Source organism: Lissotriton vulgaris, chromosome 12 (assembly GCF_964263255.1).
Source record: "Lissotriton vulgaris chromosome 12, aLisVul1.2, whole genome shotgun sequence".
In the NCBI taxonomy this organism is placed as follows: domain Eukaryota; kingdom Metazoa; phylum Chordata; class Amphibia; order Caudata; family Salamandridae; genus Lissotriton; species Lissotriton vulgaris.
Genome location: NC_141700.1, coordinates 745,545,951 through 745,569,717, shown reverse-complemented (window position 1 = coordinate 745,569,717; position 23,767 = coordinate 745,545,951). Strand labels below are relative to the sequence as shown.

Sequence of the window (23,767 nt, the reverse complement as noted above, 5' to 3'; positions counted from 1 at the left end):
AAGCTTTTGGTGACGTGGGTGTCGGACTTTGAAGGTAGAGCACAGAGAGAACCCCAGTGCCTTTAATGGCAGTCCCACATTAATGTATTGGCAACTGTTCCAGGACCTGAAAGACGACATCAGCACCCTGCAGATAGTATGTGGGAAAGAATTATAGGAAGTCAAAAAGGATACACAGGAGCTTCACAACACACTTTACACCTGGAAGACTCCAAGGATGGCCGATCTTAGGAACAAGAAGTCCTGAATCAGGAAGTAATAAGGCTACAGGAACAAAATATATTCCTCCAGAAGTAACATGTGGACCTTGTAAATCTCTCTGGATGCAAACATATTTATATCAGAGAGCTGAGTTTTGGGGGGAAGAAAGGTGCCACTATTGTACAATAAGTGTTACAGCAAGAAAATGATGGACGGAAATGCTGAAAATGCAAACATCCTCCCCCAGTAAAAAGATCTGGGTTAAATCCATAGTTTTTTGCCCACTACGCCACCCCAATTTGGACCGAGCCATATGCAAATCAGTCTTGACCCTGTGCCTCATGGGAACAGTTCAGATCGAACTGCAAGGTCAGGTCCTCCCCGGACCGGAAACAAGCATACTGGGAACGGTTTCAAGGTATGTCACCCTTCTGCAGCCAGGCTAGCTTGAATCCAGTGGCACAGTGAGCAAGGACCCACGTTTGGGCATACCCATCCTACATAGAGTGAAAAGTGTAAGAGCAAACAAATGATTGGAGGAATGCTGACAATACAAACATTTTCCGCCACTCAAAAGATCTGGGTTAAATCCATTGTTCTTTTGCCCACTACACCACCTCAGTTTGGACCCAGCCATATGCAAATAAGTCTTGGCCCTGTGCTTCATAGGAACAGCCCAGACGGAACTGCCAGGCCAGGTTCTCCCTGGACCGGACACAAGCATCCTGGGACTGGTTTCAGGGTATCTCACCCTTCTTCAGCCAGACTAGCTTGAATCCAGTGGCATAGTGAGCAAGGAACCCACGTCTGGGCATACCCATCCCACTAAGGGCCCGGTTAGGATCGCGGACGGACTTGAGTCCGTCCGCCACCCCTGAGGAGGAGGGAACATCCGCAGGGGCTGTGGCGGTCCCTCCGAGCAGATTAGGATGTGACCGCCAGGGTGGCGGTCACATCCACTATCTTTAACATTGCGGCGGGTGCAGCTTAAAGCTGCAACCGCTGCAAGGTTAAAAAAGCATGCATCGCATTTGCATGCACAAAGCGGCAGTCACCGCGCGGTGCCTGCTGCTGTGTGCACGCAAATGCATGGGGGTACCATAGGTACCCCCATGTGCACCCCCCACCCCTCCTTCACCCAGGGGGCCCGCAACGGGCCCCCGAAGTGAAAGTCTGTATGCTTTTCCACAGCGGGAAAGCCGCCGCGGAAAAGCATGTCTTTCCCACCAACCTAATATGGCTGGCGGTGTCTGATAGACACCGCCACTATATTAGAGCTTTTCCGCCGCGGTCGGAAGGCGACTGCGGCGGAAAAGCAGCGGGCGGACTTCTCGTCCCCCCAGCCATCCTAATCTGGGGGGGGGACATTCAAGACTCCGCTGCGGAGAATCTGCATCCTCCGGGCCGGCGGTGGCTTCCGCCGGCCCGGAGGATGCGGATTCTCCGCCATCCTAATCGGCCCCTTAGAGCGGAAATTGCTACAGCAAACAAATCATGGACGGAATGGTGACAATGCAAACATTCTCACCCAGTCAAAAGATCTGGGTTAAATCCATTGTTCTTTTGCCCACTACGCCAGCCCAGTTTGGACCCAGCCAAATGCAAATCAGTATTGACCCTGTGACTTATGGGAACAGTCCAGACCGAACTGCCAGGCCAGGTCCTCCCTGGACCAGAAACAATTACAATAAGTCAAGAATATGTCTACGGTCCTGCTGGTTGAGGGTGAGGCTGAAATAAATAGAGCTTTATAGGATACACAGGATTGTTGACAAAGGGATTTGTGCATCAGTCACTGGACATCCTGACAAGAAAAGAGATTGTAGAAGCAGTCCGTAAGTTGGAAATTTTACAATTCGAGTGTTCTTGAATCTATCACTCTCAGGATATTTTGGTATTGACACTGCAAAAGTTGATATATATCCATCCCATTCCAGACCATCTAGAGCTAACAGAAACCTCTAGATTTATGGCCAGCATCTTATCTTTGACTGGAACTAACAGTAATAGTAAATTAATTTCCTTAGGGTAAGTGAAAGGCATACTGAACTTATATAGGAATACTTTGTCGCTTGATAGCAGACAATGGAACATTATGTAGAGATAAAACATCTATCATGTTAGGAAGGAAGAAGGACAATCACAAGGAAGAACAGCATTACCAGACCCTTAACAATATCAGGCTATAAAGAACAGAGAGCAAACTGTGTGGACATTTCTGGATAAGCTGTAACAACCTGCCCCAACTATGAAGAGTGGCAAGAGAATGCAAATAGGGTACAGCCAATCTCTGGTGTCTCCTAAACAGGATGATTGATCCCTTACTATAGGGCCCCTCACTTACCCTACATGTGGGGAGGAATCTGAGAAACAACAATACTTTCTAGGCCATGCACTGACCGGATGTGGCCCATCCGTTTCCCATTTCTCCAGAGGATTGACAGTGCAGGGGAATTCTCAGGCTTCAGGACAGGGCTGGAAAAGGAGTCCTTTACTTTAGACAGTGGGAGGCCAGCAGATGCCTGGAATTGTGAGATGTATTTAATAAAAGTAAAATGTATTTTTTGGAGCAAGATAAATATGACTTCACCCTAGAAGAAAAGGTTTGGTTCCAGTATTATGAGCTCTGCCACTTGGCCTGGTACAGTTATGTCATGTTATGTTATGTTATGTATAGCATGCTAATCACCTGTGAGGGTATCCATACATTGAGCTGGTGGTTAAGCAAATGTCCCCCAAAGTGATTTATTCAAAAAGCCACGTCTTCAGCTTCTTGCAGAACTCAGGAAGCAATAAGAAAGATCTCTTCTGCTTTGAGAGGTCCCTCCATGCGTTGGGAGAGATGAACAAGAAGGCAAAACTAACCCTGGGCGTATTACAATGCCACGCTCGTCGAGCGTGCATAGTTTGCGCTACTACGCACTACGCAAATTGCACGTAGCTCAGTGCAAAAACGTGTAGCGGGCATTTTTTGCTTGCTTGCGGTCCTCAAAGTCAAGTTGGCGACCGCGAGCTAGCAAAATCAACATCCCGGCAATGCCATAGATGGGTGTTATTAGGCATTCGGGTAGATGACCCACGAGCATGAACAGGGTTAAACCTAGTCTCAAAATTGTATACAGTGGACACTGTACTCATTCTAGGCATGACACATCCCAACTCTTCCTAGAAGGAATGCAGGTGAAGGGGCACTCTTTTGCGGCACTGCCTTGATAACGTTTTTCTTATCATGGAGTGCAATTTCCTGCCGAGCCCTACAACATGTGTTAGTGGACAGATGTTGACTGTAGAACAGCCATTGGAACACAGAAAGTAATCCTGTTATCACTCTTTGCAACCAAGTAAACACTTCGAGCAACATGGTAGAGTTCAGAACCCCTAGCATTGCTGGATTGGTAACAGCAGTTGTATCACGTAGCGACGATTGAAAAACATCTCATATGAAAGGACGAAAGTGGACTATAAATGAATTACAACATGGTGCAGCTTACTGAATATTTTTTTAACATCTATGCTGGTTTGTTCGTATGTCCAATACATTTGAAGTCTCTGCCGATATTGCGATCAGAAGAGAATATTTACAATGTTTTGGCGGAAGGGCCCATGGATCTGACCCATCAGTTGAGTGTAAGTAAACAACATTTTGTCCAGTAAGTTCTTTCAAATTTGAAGTGCTCTGCACTCTTGGGGATGGAGTGCCGAATTACTGTGATGAGGGAATTGAAATTGTGTGCTTATCATTGAGATGTTGAAGTTGATCCTTTGCAAGACATCAATAAATATCTTATTGAATAAATCTTATGAAAATTGTAGTAGCACAGACTTCTCATACCTAACTAAGTTAATATACATTTTAGTTATGTGGAAAAATCAAAATATTATTGATAAATTATTGTTTACTTTTATCAGATTTCTAAGATCTTACCTGCCATGGTTTGAAACCCATGATATCTGCACAGGTCCTCAGACTGATAGAATCACCACTCATTCTACAGGAGTTCAGATCCTGTAGAGACAGTGCAATGGAATATACTGCATTGTAGATTTTATATGGAAGGCCATAACTGGTGACACCACCGGGATTTATTTGAAGCCTTTCCAACCGTTCTGCACCAGTGCACAGTTGAGTGACATTGTAGTGATCAGTTGACATGCCTTCCTTATAATTGTGAAGTTTACAGCCAAATGTTTCTTCCCAGAACTCTCGTACAAATATATCGCCTGCATTCTTCGAAGGGTGGATGCTGGTGAGATACTCTTCAAAACCTGGAATCTCTCCACTATAGATTTCAAACCCGATTGTGCCAGCGAGAACTTTTGAATATTTCTCCACAACTAGGAGTGACGAAGTTGACCAACCTTCAGTAGCGACAAAAACTTTCCCAGTCACATTCTGTCTCACCATCTCATCCATAACAGCTACTAAACTGCCAGCATTGGAGAAAATAACAATGGCGTTGGCAGTTGAGTGTTTGATGACTTGAACAATATGAAAGGCATTCTTGTCAGCTCTACTGGTGACAATGTTCTCAGAAAAATCAACACAAGCACCAGCCATGGCAAGCTCTTTTTGTAGGAGGTATAGTCCCTGTAGCCCATAGTCATCATCGTCGGCCAATAGGCCCACCCAGGTCCATTCAAAATGCAACAACAACTGGGCCAAACCCCTGGACTGAAAGTCATCACTGGGGACTGTTCGGAAGAAGGACGGGAATTGGTTGCGGTCACTCAGGAGTGGGCTTGAAGCAGAGTAACTGATCTGTAAAAAACATACGGTTTTATCAAACAGCTACGTCATATAAAAAAATATTAAATGTATTTAAAAGTGATAAAGATGAAGATGAAGATTCAAGGGATTGAATCTGTCCTGGGTGTAGAATTTCAAATTGCGGTTGTTAAACAGTGCCTAATATCTAGTAATTAGTGTTGCGGGGGCCTGAAGATGCCCCACAGTGTGAGTACTATAATAAACTTTTATTACTGGATTCCTGTGGAAGTAGTTGCAAACATAATGCCACAAACCATATGCATATTTTTTTGTTGTGTTATATAGGACACAACTACTGTACGCTGGATGTTATTGTAACAGATATGGAAGAATCATGCTTGAATTATACCCTGCTCTCCTACACACACACACACACTCAGGATATTTTTAATAGGTGAGGCAAAGTGCCTCTTTAGAGTAGTCAGCCCTATTTTTGTGGAGTGATGATGATGTTTTTTTAACTCTGCACACTGGACACTGCTGTCCAGTGCCCACTGTATGTAGTTTGGTCTATATTTGATTGCTCGTCACCATGGCTAGTGCCACTGTCCGTCAAATATTTACTACATTGATGTATGGGGCCAAGATAGATGTTCTTGGGCCCATACATCATTAAATTGGACAGGCTGAGCCCTGGGGATGGTAGTAGTAATGCACCATTCCATCCATTCTAAATTGACCCCTAAGTCTAAAGGTATAAAAACTGACCAGGTGAAAGAAGAAAACATGCCTGCCCAATGAGATAATATTAGTGGCCACAAAATTTGAATGTCTCCTCCTCAGAGCTTTTCCCACCAAAATCTATGGCTTAAGCAGGACCTTGTCCAATGGCTAACCAGTTTGAGACAACTTTATTAGATACAGCTTGCAATTTTACTCCGCTGGAGGATTTCAGCTTACATTTAAGAGACTTCATTATAAGGTACAATTTTCAACCAGGATGACCTGCTTGGTGTATCTTCACAGTGTTAGCCCTGAAATCGTAGCTAGGCCCAAATATTGAATGCTGATTGATCCTTTGCTTTCTTGATCCTTCCTGTATTCAATTTTTTAAAATCCATATCGCCTGTCCTCGTTATTGAATTATTCGCGTTCTGATGTAGTTGTGATCATTACCATTTTTTTCAATTATTAGAAACTGGCTGCGGGATTAATATTGTTTTATTTTTTTAAAACTTTTTTGAGCTGATTTAGCTGTTGTATTACTGTATTCTTACTGCTAAAATGAAAGAATACATAGTCTTGCATGCGAAAATGAAAATCACAAAACCGTTCCAGGATTATGCTTGGAAATCAGTGAATTGCTCAGGTATCGAGGTGTAACTGGAAAATTTGTGTGTTCGTCTAAGTGAGTGATAGTACACCAATGCAAAGAAAAAATGTCAGGATGCGGATTTGCTAATTTCTGGCACCTTGTGGCAGTAACCTATCTGCTTGTCTGTGATCAACAGCCTCCACTTATTAACCACAAAGCAAGGCGTATGGTTCAGAAATATGGAATCTTATTCAGAGTTTATCGGACAGGATACCCCATCAAATATGATGAATATCATGATGATACACTTGCAATACAGCAAATATGTCCTCCACAACACAAGTGATGGAAAATTCCATCTGCCAAACTCTAAATCAGACTCATAGTCAGAAACTTTCACACCTTGGTTATCCATAACCCTAACCCCAGATTTCCATTGTCATAATGGTTAAGAAGAGACCGGTTCCCTAAGTTGTAGCCTTCAAAGTTGGTTAACTTTAAAGCAAACTTGAAAATTGCTCACACTCTCCTGCTCTTAAAGATCAAGAAATCAAAAGCAGGAAAAGAAGGCAAACATTATTCTAAGGACTAGGATCAATCTTCCCTCTTAGCACTCCTCCTAGTAACTTATGAGCAAGTAGAAGGTTTTTGAGAAACTAAAGCGGGACAAGATGTTAACTCTATGATGTCATCATAGATGCATTGATACATATGCAAAAGTACTCCCCACCACTCCAAGGCCTCTGCAGCCTCACCACAGACACCATAGTCAACTCGTAATACGGCGGTCAGAAGGCCACGAGTACTGTGGTCTTATAGAGGATGTGGCCGCGGTCTTCTGGCTGTCAGACCGCAAAACTCGTAATAAGGCCCTACGTATATTCTTGCCCTATGTCTGGACAATACTTCAAGTTTAAGCTAGGGGACACAGTGCCAACCCTTTAGCAATTTGAGTGGTAATTTGCTTAAAGTTGAAACTTTGCAGATTTTTCTGCCCCTGGTTCTTAACTGCATCATGGTAACTTCTGAAATTGATGAGGGCACAACTGAAATGTCAAAATGTTTTGCCTCCTACTGCGAATTCCTGATGCTACTAGTAACATCTACTGCTTCATCATTTTTATTTTTTTTAATTGCATCTGGCAATTAACTGATCCTTGCTCAACTACAAAGTTAATCCTTGAACGTTACAATATGAAGCTAACACTTTAAAGCATCTACTAAGGAGTCAACTGACTCATTGGGCCCTTGAATTAGGAAGAAAGTGATGTTCCTGAGCCTTGTTGTCCTTGCCTTCCACATACTTCTAAAGCTGTCTCACAGAAATTCGATCCTCATCTAAATCACGGCACTCAATTACGATATGATAGATTGCCGAAAATATATTGTCCCTCAACAACCAAATAATTATAAAGAAAATGTATTTTTCTGATTTGTCAGAACTATAGCCATCAATGACTCCTAGATACGCACTGACAGATCTTACCCACAACTTGCACTTGAATGTGGAGTAGGTAGCACTTTAAAGAAATGTTACGCTCTGCACAGCTATTTTTTTGAACGAAAATTGCATCCTGAAAACTGCAACCTGAAATGTGAGCTGAAAAATGTGAACTTTTACTGAAAGACTGAAAATATATCATCCTTGAAAAGCTCAAATAACAGCAAGTAGTGACACAAAAGCAAGAATATTCCAGTAGGGATCTGCTAGACAAGACAGCCTGAGGTGGTCTTCTCCCAACGTTGAGCCTGTCTGCCTCCCTTAATTTTTCTGACCTCGTTTTTGTTGGCTTTAGGCCTGTGTGCACTTTACCACTGCTAACCAGTGTAATGTACTTGTGATCTCTCCCCTAAACATGCTAATATTGGTTCATTCCCACTTAGCAAATTTAATTTGCTCTTAAGTCCCTGGCAAAGTGCACTACATGTGCTGAGAGCCTGCAAAAAGAATGCAACTAGTGGGTCTGCGGCACTGATCATCCCACCCACATATGTAGCCCCTTAACCATGCCTCAGGTCCGCCACTGCAGAGCCTGTGTGTGCAGTTCCACACTGCCAAGTTGATCTTGCAAGTAAACCCTCCAGTGAGGCGTAAACCTTCCCTTTTAATACACATATGTCATCCAAACGGAAGGCCTGTATAACTCACAGGGTAGGTTATAGTGTATTTAAAAGGCAGGACATGTACTTTTTAACTTTGTATGTATTGGTAGTGAACAATTCTCAATTTTGTGTTCACTACTGTAAGACCTATCTCTCTCACAGGATAACACTGTAATTACTTCATTACAACTTTTAAATATATCACCCTATTATGTAGAGATACTATTTTCAAATTCAGCACCACTGAACTCACAATTTAAAAACACAACTTATGGTGAAGTTAGATTTTAAATTCCTGTTTAACAAATGTTTACATTTTTCTGACTCTAGCCATTTGGTGACTTCTGCCCGTCTCTAGAATAGATATCTGGGGTGAGTGACAGCTGGCTTCCTACATTCCTGGACTGTCACACGTAAAGGAAGGGTAGGTGTGCCTAAGTGCTAATCTACATGCTGATTCCCCAAAGTGAGAAGAATGGGAGACGGGAGCTGACACACCTGAAAGGGCTGGGCCCTGTCCCCACACAGAGGAGCGATTACCCATGTAAAGTGTCTGGAGACAGGGCAGGAAAAGAGAGCCTCTTTGCACATCAAAGCTTTCTTCGAAGTCTCCCTCACTTCAAAACCCCCCTGTGTACAAGTATTGACCCTCTGGCACTAGCAAAGCAGTACACTTCTGGACCTATGACTACTCTGCCAGGTAGAGCTTCTGTGCTTGAAAGGTCGGCCACTCTGCTAGACTGCTGCTTTGTTGGACTCTGCATTGCTGTGATCTTGCCTCGCTCAGCTTCCTACTACCAGCTGTTTCCCTGCCTGAACCAATATTACCTGAGAAGGACTGAACCTGAATCACTTGAACCCAGGGTCACACCAAGGGCTTGCTAGGTTGCCTCCTGTTGCCTAAGTCTCAGGGACACAAAATACTTAAAACCCTCTTGTTCCCACCCATGAGCTCATTTGCTTGTGAGTCTTACCTGCCATGTGGTGCCCCCCGGTCCAGGACCATTGGAAATGGAACTAGGGGTTTGCTCCGGTGGAACGTATGCATCTTCTGCTGCGAAAGCAGAATCATTGCATCCTCATTGCTGCAGGAACAGGTTCAGAACATCGCACTCAGAAAAACTGCATCACAGTCACCACTTTGAAACTGACACATTGCCACCACTGCGAGGAGAGGATTGAAGCATTGCCTCTGCAGTATAGAGAAACCTGGTGCATTGAATTTTGAACTGCTGTGTCTTTCAGAAATATTGCTTTGCACATAGACTGTTCCATCAACACAGATGCGTTCAGTAGTCCAGGGCAATACCCCAACTGTGTGGGGCTGATCGGCGCATCTTCTGCTGCAACAAGGATTTAGTCACTTTTGCTCAGCAGGCCCTGCGTGGGTCCTGTAGCTGGCCTGCGCTCCATTAATGATGAAATGAACTCTTGACTTTGTCTCGGTCCAACACAAACAATTAACTCTTTAGGCACTACAAGCTTCTAAGCGCTATTTTTGCATTTAATCTTTAAAAATTCATATCTCAACTTCTACTTATTGAATTCATGCTGGTTTGGTGTTGTTCTTTGTATAAAATCATAATCTATTTTCCAAACTGGTGCCGAGTTTTTTTGTGGTGTTTTACTGTGTCGTTGTATGAAGTGTTGCACAAATAATTTACACATTGCCTATTAAGTTAAGCCTGACTGCTCTGTGCCAAGCTACCAGAGGGAGAGCACAGGATAGCTTACATTATGTTATGACCTACCCTGACTAGTATTGTGGCTGCTGTTTGGACAGTGTGTAAACCTCTGCAAACCAGAATTCCGATTTCTAACATTGGCGATCAGGCACAAATATAGTGGTGCCATGCAGTAACTAGGTGTACACTACCCATCAACCTCCAAAACCACTTTGAATTTTCTCATTTTTGCCTGCTTTGCATTTTGATTTATCCTCTACATTATGTCTCTGCCTGTTTCTGCAACTGGAGCCATGGAGTTTGAGGTGGTGAAGCAGGAAGATTACACAGTGGCTCAGTTGAAAAGCTTTTGCAAGGAGATGGGGTACCTGCCCAGGGAGCCATCAAGAAAGTGGAATTTCGAAAGGCCTTGAGGGCCTGTGAAGAAGCCCGCTCCTAGGAGAGTGATGAGATAAAGGAGCCTGAGAATGGCTCTTCCGGGGACAAAGCAGATGATGGACGGAGAGCTGAAACGTTTCAGACACTCACCCCCAGTCACAAATCTGGATTGAATCCATCATCGTTCTTTAGCCCGAACTGCCAAGTCAAGTCTTCCCTGGACCGGAGACAAGCCTCATGGGACCCGTTTCGGGGAATCACCCCTCATCAGTCAGGCTAGCTTCAATCCAGTGGCAAAGTGAGCAAGGGACCCACGTCTGGGCATACCCTGTCAACTTAGGGTGAACAAAGCAAACCCAAGGAGATGATGGATGGAGAGCTGAAACTTTTCAGACACTCACCCCAGTCTCAGATCTCGATTGAGTCATCTTCATTCTTAAGCTCACTTCGCCACCCCAGGTTAGACCCATCCATATGCCAGTCAGTCTTGACCGTGTGCCTCATGGAAACAGTAAAGCCCGAACTGCCAAGCCATGTCTTCCACTACAGGGGAACCGCTTACAGCAGTCGAGGGAGACACCCCTTGAGTTGAGGTCCCTGTGGGAGCAGGAAGCAGTGTCTCCTGCTGTGGCCTATCCCCTGAGGAGCTGATGGAGAGGAGGGAAGAGACAGAATTTGAGCTACAGATAGCCAAATTAAAAATGGAGGCTGAAGAGAAAAAGAATAATAATGAAGCCAAACAGGTAGGGGCTTGTAGACCATTTGCAAAGAAAAAAACATTGTTGGCTCATGACCTGAGTCTAATAGAACTGGACATCAAGACCAGGCCGTCTTATTCCAGCAGTGATGGAGACAAAAGGTTCTGTATAGCCAGGGTTTAGTGCCCAGCTTTATGGTGTGAGATGAAATTGATAAGTGTTTTTCAGATTACGAGGTTGCACACAAAGTACACAGGGTTCATGAGGAGCACTGGGGAGGTGGTCTATGGAAACACATGCCTACAGCTGGGAGCGACACATGTAAGACACGATAGGTTGGGGGCCAACCCAAGTACATCCCATAAAGGCCATTATGATTGCCAAAATTGGGTTGACTCCAGAAAAGTATCACCAAAGATTCAGGGACAGCCAGAAGCTCCCCAGCCAATCCTAGGTAGATTCTATTGATTACTCTAGTGAGGCACTGAATGGCTGGGTGATAGGCAGCAAAGTTTATTATTTTATTAGGTTGTATCATTTGACCATGACAGAGCACATTCTCACTATTTATTTTATAGAGTTGTGCCAGCACCTAGTTGACAATAAGTTGACTGACTCCAGAATGTTTGCTGAGTAGGCGGACCTCTGGGCTAGCACTAGAGTCTCCACAATGATATCTGGGGGTACACTCACAAAGGTAGTCAGGGCTCCCAACAGAATAAAGAGGGGGAGGGAAAAAAACCTAAAAACAAGAAGTTTTCAATAATCTAAGAAACTAATTCTCAAGGGAGTCGTGGTAACCATTCCCAGTCTGATCCTAAACAGAAGTGTTTCTTTGACCATAAAATAGGGAAGTTTGTACAACAATGTACAGAGTACTACAGGTATGGGCACAATGCGGGCAACTCCAAATATTCCAAGAGGCTTTAGCTGCCACAGGATGGCGGACACCAGAGTTTGCAAGTATAGTGCCCAGGGAGGAGGTAGTCCCAGTTAGTTTTGGGGGGCAGACAGAGGTGACCCTGGTTTACCTAGGGGATAATGAAATGATGCCAAAAGACCACATGCCTTCCAATAATTCCAAATATAGGCAGTGGGTCCCCATCAATGAGCAACAGGTGGAGTCTCTGCGAGACACAGGAGCCAGTAAGACAACTGTCAAGTGGCAGCTTGTGTCTGCAGACTAGGCTACACCAAACACATTCCACCAAGTCATAGTTGCCGTCTACCAGAGTCAATTGTTCTCTTTGAGTGGGGAGGGCTTAGGTCCTCTGAAAGTTGCTGTGAGCCCTGCCATGCCTATTGAATGTTTGTTAGGCAATGACCTGGACCACACTACCTGGAGGTAGATGGAGCTCAGGTCTCACTTAGAGATTATGGGGTTCCCTGAGTGGGTCTGCATGACCACAGAAGCCATGGATGCCTGGAAAGGAAGTCAAGAATGCCTGGGGCCGGGAAGAATAAGCCAGGCTGTTGATGAGGAGAGGGGAAAGGGACATGGGAAACCAGTCCCTAAAGTTCCTATGGTGGAGATTGACAGGGTCCCTGAGGAGGAGGCCCCCGAACCAACCAAGAAAGACATTGCTACCCCAGATGGCCTACCTGAGCTTGCCAGCTGGCAGTTCGGGTGGACTCACCAGGGAGTAATTCTGCAAGCGTCGAGAGAGTAACTCACTCTTGAAGGTTTGAGGCTCCAGACCTCAGCTTATGCAGCAGGTGAAGACTCGGGGACCAGCTGATCTACTGGGACAACAATCTCCTTTACAGTGAGTCTGAGGTTCCTGGTGCTTGGGTAGCCCATGTGCTAGAGGTCCCCCAGTGTTACCTTTCCTTCTTACTGGGTTTGGCTCACAACATATCCCTGGAAGAATATTTAGGGCAAGATTAGACCTTTGCCAGGCTTGTCGCTCACTTCCATCTGCATCCAATGAAAATAGGCTCAGATGCATTCTGCAGGTCCTGTCCCACCTGCCAGGCCAATTGTAAATCAGGAAAAAGCACAAAGCTCCTCTGATCCCTCTACCCATCATTGGCTCCACTCTTAAAAGGGTGGGCCTCAACAACATTGGATCTTTGGGTTCCACAACAGCCCTAGGTAACTGGTTTGTCCTGGTCTTGATGGACTATGCCACCCGCAACCCTGAGGTCAGTGACTGCACCCGTAGTGGCGAAAGTTCTGATGGAGATCTTTACCCATGTTGGGCTCTCCAAGGAGGTAGTGTCAGACAAAGGCACTAACTTCATGTCATCATACAAGAAGTCCATCTAGGAAGAGTAACTTACAAGTTCCCCACATCCTATCACTGCTAAACCAATATTCTGGATAAGAGAGTCAACAAGACCGTGAAAGACATGTTTATGAGACTGCCTGAGCCCATTCAGCATAAGTGGGACGTCCCCTTGCCATGCCTTCTCTTTGCCTACAAGGAGGTATCACAGAAAGGAGAAGGGTTCAATCCCTTTGAACTCCGTATGGACACTTAAGTTGAAAATAGCCCTCTCCCAAGGGTCAACCCAAACCTTTTCCATTCCTCCTCCTCTCTTTGCTGAACTTTTCTTGTTGGTTTTCGGACTCTGAGCACTTTACCACTGCTGACCAGTGCTAACGTCAATGTGCTTCTCCCCTAAAACATGGTGATATTGATGTATACATTATTGACATACTTAGTTCACCTGTAAGTCCCAACCAGGAAGTGAGTCCCAAACAAGAATGGTCTCAACTTCTTCAGTGACCAGATCACAGCAAAAGCTTCTCTTTCAATGGCACTCCACCTTTGTTTTAGTGGAAGTAACCTCCTGCTAATGAAGGCTTTGAACAGGTTGCGGGTGCCGTTGTTGTAGCTGACTGGGGGCGGACTGCAAACCCCAGCCAGAGGAAGCTGCTGCCACCCTTTTCATGCTAGGAGGCACTTTGAAAAGGTCGTCTGCACCTGTCAGCGCCTAGAAGAGACTGGAGTAGGCGCACTCTCTTACTTCTGGACCTTGAACTTTGGAATCTAGAAATGGTGAGTGGTGCTATTTTCGTTGTATACCACTTGACTTTGTGGCCTTTCAGCCTGCTGGGGTGTGCCCCTTTCTTTGTAGGCTGCCACCTTGAAGTCGTGAGCTAGCCCGATTTTTTGAGGATGGGGAAGAGAAAGGCAAAAACCTCTAAAGGGACTGAAAAAAGACATAGAGCTAGCAATAGCATACTGACATTCTTAAATCAAGCTGTGGGGGTGCTCTCGGGTGAGATTACTATTGCCGAAATAGAGCTGGCTGTTAATCATAGTGTTTTATCGCATGTATAGAGGAGCTAAGCAAGGCAGTTGCTACTCCTGTCAACATTACTACTCTTCCGCCTGCTTCTTCGATACAAGATCGTTTGACCAGCTCTCCCAGCTCTCCCAGCACCCAGGCTGTACAGCCTATTGGTCAGGAAACCAATGTGGGATCACACTGCTTCACCTCCCAGCGGGTCGTCCCTGAGCATTGCGTTCAATGCAGTTCACCAAGCGTGTGTGCTTGTAGTATTGTCTCGAGCAATTACAAAGTTGTACTGCCCACCTCTATACACGTGTTTCTGGATCATTATCCGTCGTCAGTAGAGATTAGGCATCAAATATTTGAGGTTGCTGAGCAGTCCTGTACAGCCTATTGATAGTAATACTATTCTGAAATGCTTCGATAATCCCAGTAAAATGGGTGCTCGATGTAAAACATCTACTCCGGCACAACCTCTTTCTCCAAAGTCAATCAGGAACACCACAACTGGCCTTAAGAAGATTTCAGTTATATCTGCTTCCAATATAATTACAGCTCCTGGGCAGGACACAAAAGGGGGCTCTCTTACGGCATGCTTGAAAAATCTTGAAACTGAGATGCTTGGGGCTCTAAATGATTTTGGCTCTCGGATATCTGTACTAGAGGAAACAGTACTTCCCTAAAAGGGTCTGTGGACAATCTACAACTAAGTATTCGAAGCCACCCCAAAGAACCTGTGAGAACCATGTGAAATACAGGTCCTAGAATTCCTCTTAGAATCCCTCTGAGCGAAGTTGCTGGTAACTTAGGAGCAGGAGCATTCCCCTTGTCCAAGGCTCAGGTTCCATCTGGAGTCTCAATACCCTTGCCTTCGAGCATCTGTAATCATCATCAATTTTCTTCCTCTTGCATAGCCGGGCATAATCCCGGTCGGCTAACTTCAGTCCCAGCCAAGGACGTGCTCAAAGGAATCATTCTAATTTAGGGCCGGCAGCTCCTAGTACATCCCAAAATCTACATTTGGTGGATCACTCTTCTGATATTACCATCCAACTATCTCTGGTGGTAACCCAGTATATTGTTGCATTGGTGGATGTACCTCCTTTGAGGAAGAATGCACAGGAAAACTATGCTCAGCTTAAGAAATATGTGGTCCACTGACTGTCAAGAAGGGTGAATGCTTACCGGCCTCTCACACACATTCTGGCAGAATAAATCATAATGGCTCGGAGGGTTGGTTGGATAGGCCAGTCCCATAAAACATCAGCAGGTGATTGTATAATAGTGAACTTTAAGAATCCTGCACAAGCTGCTTCAACTCTTCATGCATTAGGGGAAAAGGTGCATCAATGGATCGCATTTCTGTTCTTCCTTTGGGCTATTTTTTATACGCCACACAGCAATGATGTTCCACCTAGGAATGGATGGCGTCTGTTCCAGAAAAAAACCATGTCATGAGATAACCAATCTGCCTGTTTTTTCTGATACGACCACTCTTCAACTTAGCAACCTTTATTTAACCCTGAGTAATCTTACAAGACCCAGACTGACTTGGCTCCATTCCCTGTGCTGATACTCTAACTTGGCACCAGAGACTTTTAGTCAAGACACTGTTTGGGTCCTCAATTGGAATGTAGCTGGGGTTCAGAGCAAACTCTCAGATGCTGGATGGCTGAGTATATGACGAATTTTGATTTTATCTGTTTACAGGAATCATGGGACGTAGAGGGTTGCCTACATTTGGATGGTTTCTCCTCATATTCAGTTCTAGCAACCCGTTTTGCCAGTGGAAGTGCTAGAGGTGGTCTTACCACCCTAATACATCTAGTCCGCAGCTGTAAAGTAGAGGTCCTGAAATCAAACCTCAAGACCACTTTGGGCATCCTTTTATCATTTCCCAATATGTGCAAATTGCTTTTTATTAATTTCTATAAAGCAGCTACTTGGAATAATGAGCCAGATGCCGTCACTAGTCTCAAAATATTTAGTGAAGATTTTTACCAATCAAAGACCCCATTAACTGTAATCATGGTTGCCAGGGATTTTAATCTACATCCCTGTTACGCCTGTACAATCTATAGAGATTTAGCTTCTGGGTAGTCACCTGAAATTTAGGCGCATTTTTAACATACCCCTCAAGGTGATGTTGCTAATAGCCTAATTTCTGAGTTTAATTTAACAAATCTAATGACTATCAGCCAGAACAACTTGAGTAAGAGTATACCTACATTCAAGGGAGGGGGGCGCTGTTCTTTCATTGATTATATTCTTGTTTCTTGTTGGTTTTTTCTGCACTTTTAGAATTCAAGGTTTTAAAGCACAACCTGAGCGATCGCAATCCATTAACAGCTTTATATCATTCTGACAAAAAATCTTTAGGTGTAGTATCCTTACATAAGGAGCCCATCACCTCGACTAATCAGGGTCGAATGGTGAGGAGGGCTTCCATTGTTCCCTTAGTTTTTATCCAAAACCTGATTCTTGCATGTCAAGCTAATTTTCACTCCTGCCTGTCTGATGAAGAATCACCTCAGAGTATCCTGAAAACATTCTATAACATCAGCAGGTTAATTAAATCCGTGCTTTGTAAGATTGCTCCACCCCCAGTAACATATGTAAAAAGATGGATTGACAGCCGGTGCTCTAAAACTCATATGGATTTGTGGAAACATCTGCATTGAGGCTTTGTTGCCAAGAGGAGATGAAAGGGCCAGGGCTGCTTTTAGAATGACCTGTAAGGAGCGTAAAACCCAGCTTAAAGAGGAGTTGCGGAATAAGTGGCTAACTACAAGTGGTCAGCGTGATAGCTCAGCCTTTAGGAGTGTTTCAATTCACCTCTTTTTAGTAATGATCACCTCTCTAACCAGGCCTGTACTATTTATTATCAGGCCTGGGTTGATAATTTCGAGGCCAGCTATAACCTTAATGAGGAGCCTGAGGTGGGTGGGATTTGAGGACTGACCAGCACATTGTCTTTTTTCTATCAGAGGTCAGAGCTGCCATCTATCAGTTACCATCAAATAAAGCACTGGGTCTGATGGGGTACCAGATTACCTTTTTAAAACCTGAATAGATCTGTGGGCCCCTTTGTTGACATTACAAATAAATTCTGCAGCTACTGGAACTCTCCCATTAACCTGGCCCCAATTAATAATAGTGCCTGTCTTTTAAAAGGGTAACAGGCCAGATCCTGTTTTCTTAAGTCCGATTTCCCTGATAGCCTAGGCTGAGGAGAGAGGCTTTTTATCTGACCTACAGTATGGGGTTTGTCCTGGTAGGGGGATCCGACAAGGCTGTATTTTAGCTCATTTTCTTTTTCTTTTTTAAATTAATCAAATAGAGCAAGCCTTGAAAGTCCTATATGTGGATGACCCTAAAGTGGGATGCTGCTCCATACTGGCCCTGCGTAATGCAGGCGTTACAGTTTTAATTGCTCGGACAGTAATAGGCCTGCAAACACTTCTTAATATTTTTATTAGTATTATGAATGGTATTGATTTGACAACAAATTTTTCGAAGTCACATGTCCTCAAGTTAGGACCTCCCAGTAATATAACAATGAAATATGTAATAGACGGCCATCAAGTTAGCCAAGTAGATAAGTTCAGCTATTTGGGGATCCAACTGGATTCCGGGCTTACTTGGCACTCACTCATAACCCAGAACATTTTGTGTTTTAACAGAGCGATATTTAGCACAGGAGATTTTCCCCACCCACTCAGGCCCACTCACATACAATCGGTCCTGGAACTTTACAAGGCCAAGTGTATCCTTTTAGTGAACTATGGCAGCGGAATATGGGTAGATGCAATTCAAGTAGCAGAAAATACATTTTAAGGGGTCTTTTCTGTGTTCCACAATGTGTTCTTATGAAATTGTCCATGAAGAACTTGGCCTAGATTATATTATTGATCAGCTTAGTTTTAGTCCTCTAAAACTCTGGCATTCCATCTGGCTAAAAGAGAAACTTAGTTTCAGTAGCTTATTCCTACAGGATTGCTTAAAATTGGATACATTCTCCCTGATTCCCTGGCTGACATATATTGCATATAATATGCAGATATTGAGGAGACCTGAACTGTATGACAGCCCTTCCAGTATAACCCGCCTTGATGGCAAAGGGACTAAAGTTGCTCTAAGAGAAAAGCTGATGGCAGATCCTGAGTATTCTGCATTAGTGAAACACTCAATGCAATACACGATTTTAGACTAAACTATATGCAAAGTAGAACCCTATTTGACTTTGAACATGACACAGCATCAAAGTTGTCTGTTAACTTATTTTAGGCTGAATTTATTTCCCCAAATATTGCCTTTTAATTATGGTTGTTTTACGAACACTGACTTGCCCTTCTGTAATTGTGACAATATTTCGATTAATGACACACTGCACATTGTTATGTTCTGCTATAAATATAAATAAATATAAAACTTGCAATATGTTTTTACGTCCAATTTTTAAAACAATTGAATTTTAACCAAGTGAGAGTATGGAATTGTTGAAGGTGACCTGTGTATTAGTTCTAACACTACAACTTTTATGATTCTATTTTTTAAATCAAATAAAAATTATGAATTGAATTGGCATATTTAATTTACTTATAAGTCCCTTTAAAGTGCACTACATGTGCCCAGGGCCTGTAAATTTAATGCTACTAGTGGACCTGCAGCATTGATTATGCCACCCACTTAAGTAGCTCTTTAACCATGTCTCAGGTCTGCCACTGCAGAGCCTGTGTGGGAAGTTCCACACTGCCATGTAAACCTGGCAAATAAACTCTCTTGCAAGGCTTAAACCTTGCCTTTTTATACACTAAGTCACCCTAATGTAGGTCCTGTATTAACTACAGGATAGGGTGCAGTGTAGTTAAAAGGCAGAACATATACTTCACCCACTTTCGTTTTCACTACTGCAAAGATTTTCCCTCTCATAGGATAACACTGGTATTACCTTAGTACATATTTAAATGTAACTCCAATTGTGAAGAGATTGGCTTTTGCAAATTTAGTGTCACTGAACTCACAATTTAAAATCACAACTTACGAAAAAGTTGGATTTTAAATTCCAATTTAGCCAATGCAACTTTTAGAAAGTTGGCATTAACTTACTTTAGCCATTGGGTGTCTTCTGCCTGTCTTTGAAATACATGGTTGGAGTGTGTGACAGCTGGCTTCCTACATTCCCTCTGGACAGTTGTGCGCAAGGGAAGGGTAGGTGTGCCTGAGTGGTCATCTGTATACAGATTGCCCACCTTCACACCCTGAGCAGGATGGGAAGGTGGTCCTGACACTTACACCTACAATGCTGAACCCTATCCCCACCCAAAGGATTGATTACGCCTCTGTAGTGTGTCAGGACCAAGGGGAGGAAGGGAGATCCTCTCTGAAGTTCAAAACTTTATTTGATGTCTCCCCTATTACAAAGACACCACTGGGTATAAGTACTTGCCCTTGGGCACTACTAAAGCATTACCCTTCAGGTCCTGTGACTACTTTGCCAGGAGGAACTGCTGTGCTGCTGAAAGGACTGCTGCTCTGCTGGACTGTTGCTTTTGCTGGACTCTGACTTGCTTGCTCTTGCCTTGTTGAGCTACCCTGCTGCCTGCTATTCCCCTGCCTGTGTGAAAAGGACTGTACCAGCATCACTTGAACTCAGTTTGAACTATGGTACAGCACTTGATAAACTATCCAGCTAAGCGAATCACTGGCTAAAACTACCAATAGAAAAGGCAGGTCGAATTGCTATAATTAAAATGGTTGTGTTCCAAAAATTTCTATACCTGTTCCACAATATTCCTATTCCACTAACGTCCTCATTCTTCACAACATTACGCACCTCACTCCTGTGCCTAGTGTGGGGGTAATAAAGAACCTGGGATCAGATGGACACCCTGGCGCTGCCATACGAATGAGGCGACTTTGGAGTGCCGAACTTCCAGATATACTACCTGGTGGCGCAATGCAGCTTTGCTAGGTACTGGTATCACCCAGATAACAGGATCCCCTATACTAAACCAGAAGTGGACCATCTACACTCAACAGTTCTCTCAGCCATTCTGCCAGAGGGTCAGATGTGGGACCCCCAAGATATTCAAACTGTTTCAACAACTATCTGGGCATGGAGGAAACTACTCATTTTACTAGGTGGCCAACTCCTTTACTCCCTGGTCATCCGTCTGGCAGGTAACAATTTGTTGCCCATAACACAGGAAGAAGTTGTCAAGTGTACCCTTACCAAATTTTCCCTTGACACGCTGGGAGATTTATTCCCCCAAAGCCATGTATTGTCACAAACAGAAGATGCCTGTTCCATGACGCAACACAAATGGACCATTTTATTCTGCATATGTTAGAAAACACTTTATGTTCACAAATTCCCAACTATGCCACTTGAGCCACCAGAATTCACTCCTTTGACCTTACTCATTAAAGACTCTGGAGGGGAACGACTTATATCTAATCTCTAGCAGGCTTGTAACACAATGATCCCTACCACAGATTCCCGGATAAAAGAGGCATGGGAAAGAGATCTGGGCCATGACATATGAGATTTTTAAAGGCAGCACTGCTGCACACAAACTCGTAAACTCTCCATGAAACAGCGTCATAAATTCCTTCATATAGAATTTGTGTGGCGGGCTTATATGACCCCACACAGGGTCCATCGCATGGACAGCACCCGCTCACATGCATGCCATAATAAATGCGAATCCCCCTATGTGGATTTCTTTCACATGACCTGGACCTAAACCAAAATAGCTGGTTTTTGGACGACTATGTATACCGAACTATCACGCATGACAAATCAGATGCTCACACCAAATCAATTACAGGTGCTGCTTGGGTTTGTTCATAATGTCCCAAAAGATATTTGCAGATACATAGCAATAATTTTGATGACAGCAAAGCAGGAAATTGCAATACGCTGGGGGGTAAACACCCACCGACATTGAAGTGCTGTATTGAAAGCTTGACATATTGTAATACCAACAAGCGACACATATTCCCAATTACAACCACCCACCTCACTCCTAGGATACATCTGGCAACCACTCCAAGCATATCATCTAGAAACGCAAGATGACTCTGACCTCACTCCAGATTCCAGAAACTAACCAGTCATGCACACAGAGCCTCCCGCAGACGTATGCACTCATGATTTAAGCTATATATACCTGTTTGATGGGTCCAAGGCCACTCAATGTTGCAACATGGATAAAATGCTACAAGTGATAAATTATATCGAACTGTATTCACCCTACATGTCATGGAAACAGTATGAACTAATATCTGCTATGGTTCTACAGTTTTTTAACTGTATGCAAAAAGGAAAATAAAGTTTATGATCACTTAGACTAGGGCAATGGGGACTGCACTATTGTAGTCTATGGTGCTACTGTAATAGACCTCAAACAATGCAATGGCATGAATGGCTTCATGGTACAATATGGGAATACTTAGAAACCACCTTAATGGCAGAACCAAACTATATCAGCCTCAGGCAATTTCTAAAAATTGAGCTATTGAGGCTGCACATGTGAGGAGTACCAGAGAAGGGTTATGACTGTAGATGATTGCACTCCTGCTATGCCTCAATCATGGTCATTAATTTTGAACTGATTATCACTCTGCAGTAGACATGAGGTAATGCAAAGTCACATATAATACTTCCACATGTAATAAAAAGCAGGAACAGATGATAAAATTGTCACAAAAACAAAATCCGTCTACATTCATCCCAAAAGGAGAATACACTGCAAAATGAAACAACAGAAGATTTTTGGGGCACATCTTTTGCTGTCCTTAAAAATCGTGGTGACCAAAAAATACACTCCAGCCAGTTGGAAAAGTAGGGCATTAGCAGCTGATATAACCTTTACACACAAAAAAAGAAAAACTTCATCAAGCCTTCACCTCTTGCAAATGTATAGATTTTAGTTTTTAAATTGTGCAGACTTTGTAAACACAATGTAGTTTGAGAAGTTCAAACCAGTGAAATATTAAACTGGGGTATATGTTTAGATGTAAATATCTCCTACAAAGGCTTTTAGTTGGGGGGAATCTTGGCTGTGTGCAAAACGCTTTTTGCAATACCACAAAATGTGAAAGTTGTGAACGTTATCCCAATCAGATTTCAAAATGTAATCTCCACCCACGTCTACTCATTAATGCTACTAAGTTTACTTTGCTCATCATTGATTGGTGTTGGATCTTACCTGGGGATGATTATAGAGACTCAATATTCGTGCCATAAGAATTGAACGTGTTGATGTGGCATCTCCTACTATGGCTACAGGTGGGCGATTCTTCCAGCAGTCGTAGTTTGGGATTGGTTCCTCTTGCCCTGTCAACATCCAAAGAGTGCCCTCAAGTGTTCTTTGTATTACCATGCAGGAGTCATGAATCCAGAAACCCATGGTGATGTTGGGTAAGAGGTTGGGATTCCTGTTAATCTCCTCAATAGTGAAAACCATAGCCTGCATCCACTGGAAATTCTCTGACACAAACCTAAAACATACAGTAAACATGTTGAACTTCATGAAGCACATTCAGAACTAGACTGTAAGGGACAGACTGTCAATGGATATTAAAGTTGAACCTCAAATTGTTTGGTTGGTATTCATGCCTTCAAGTGCGAATCAGCATAAGGCAATTCCGCCGGAGAAGGCCTTTAATAACCGGTATAGCCTGTGGCTACAAGAACATTCCTCCTACTGAGAGTAGAATGTTCTAAATTAAATAGGGAGAAACAGAAAGGTAAACATTGAAATGTTAGTGCAGACATTTTATTCTAGCTATTATTATCCATGAGCCACCTCATTGTCTTTGATAGTGTTTGGACACAATATCGAATAAAAAAATATTCAGTCAAGAATATCAAAATGTCAAACAGATTGCAACAGGAATATCATAGTTAAAAATATTGTTTTAAGTTCTGTTTATATTATTGTAAAGATATTGATTTCAAAAATATTATTGTATGTAATATCATTTATAAGAGTTATTTTGTATATAAATTGTTGTAGTCTGTTTAATAATAAGGGCCAAATTATGATGTTGGTGGATTAAAGTCCGCCAGACACCTTCTCAGTCCTGGGAACGACCGACCTCTGGTCGGCGGTCCCAACTGCCTCATTAGGATTCGACCATTTCTACATTTCCCTATCGGGGCATGAATTACTGCCATAAACCGTCCGTAATACTTGCTCCGATAGGGAAATGGGAGATGCTATTCATCCCTGCATCCCATGGTAAGCACCCCAAAGTGCCTGCCATGGAGTGCAAGGATCAGGAGGGGGGCACCACCTTTTCCCCCTTGGCCCCGAACTGGAGGACGCACACACACGGGGGCCCTACTGGGGGCCCCTACCACGCCGACATGGGAACCATGTCAGAAACCATGCATTGTAATCCCAAGGATGGAAAGGCCCACCCT

At 43.5% G+C, this 23,767-nt stretch overlaps 1 protein-coding gene across 1 annotated transcript in view; it reads right to left on the bottom strand.

Annotated features, from left to right (window-relative positions):
- Window positions 1-22,820, bottom strand: part of LOC147678549 (extracellular calcium-sensing receptor-like) — a 128,245-nt gene extending 105,425 nt beyond the window's left edge. The window contains exons 1-2 of the mRNA XM_086945686.1: window positions 22,548-22,820; window positions 4,127-4,960 (exon numbers count right to left, since the gene is read on the bottom strand). Coding sequence (XP_086801812.1) covers window positions 4,127-4,960; window positions 22,548-22,814 — 1,101 coding nt within the window. The 5' untranslated portion in view covers window positions 22,815-22,820. The remainder of the gene's footprint in view (window positions 1-4,126; window positions 4,961-22,547) is intronic.
- Window positions 22,821-23,767: the final 947 nt, after the last annotated feature.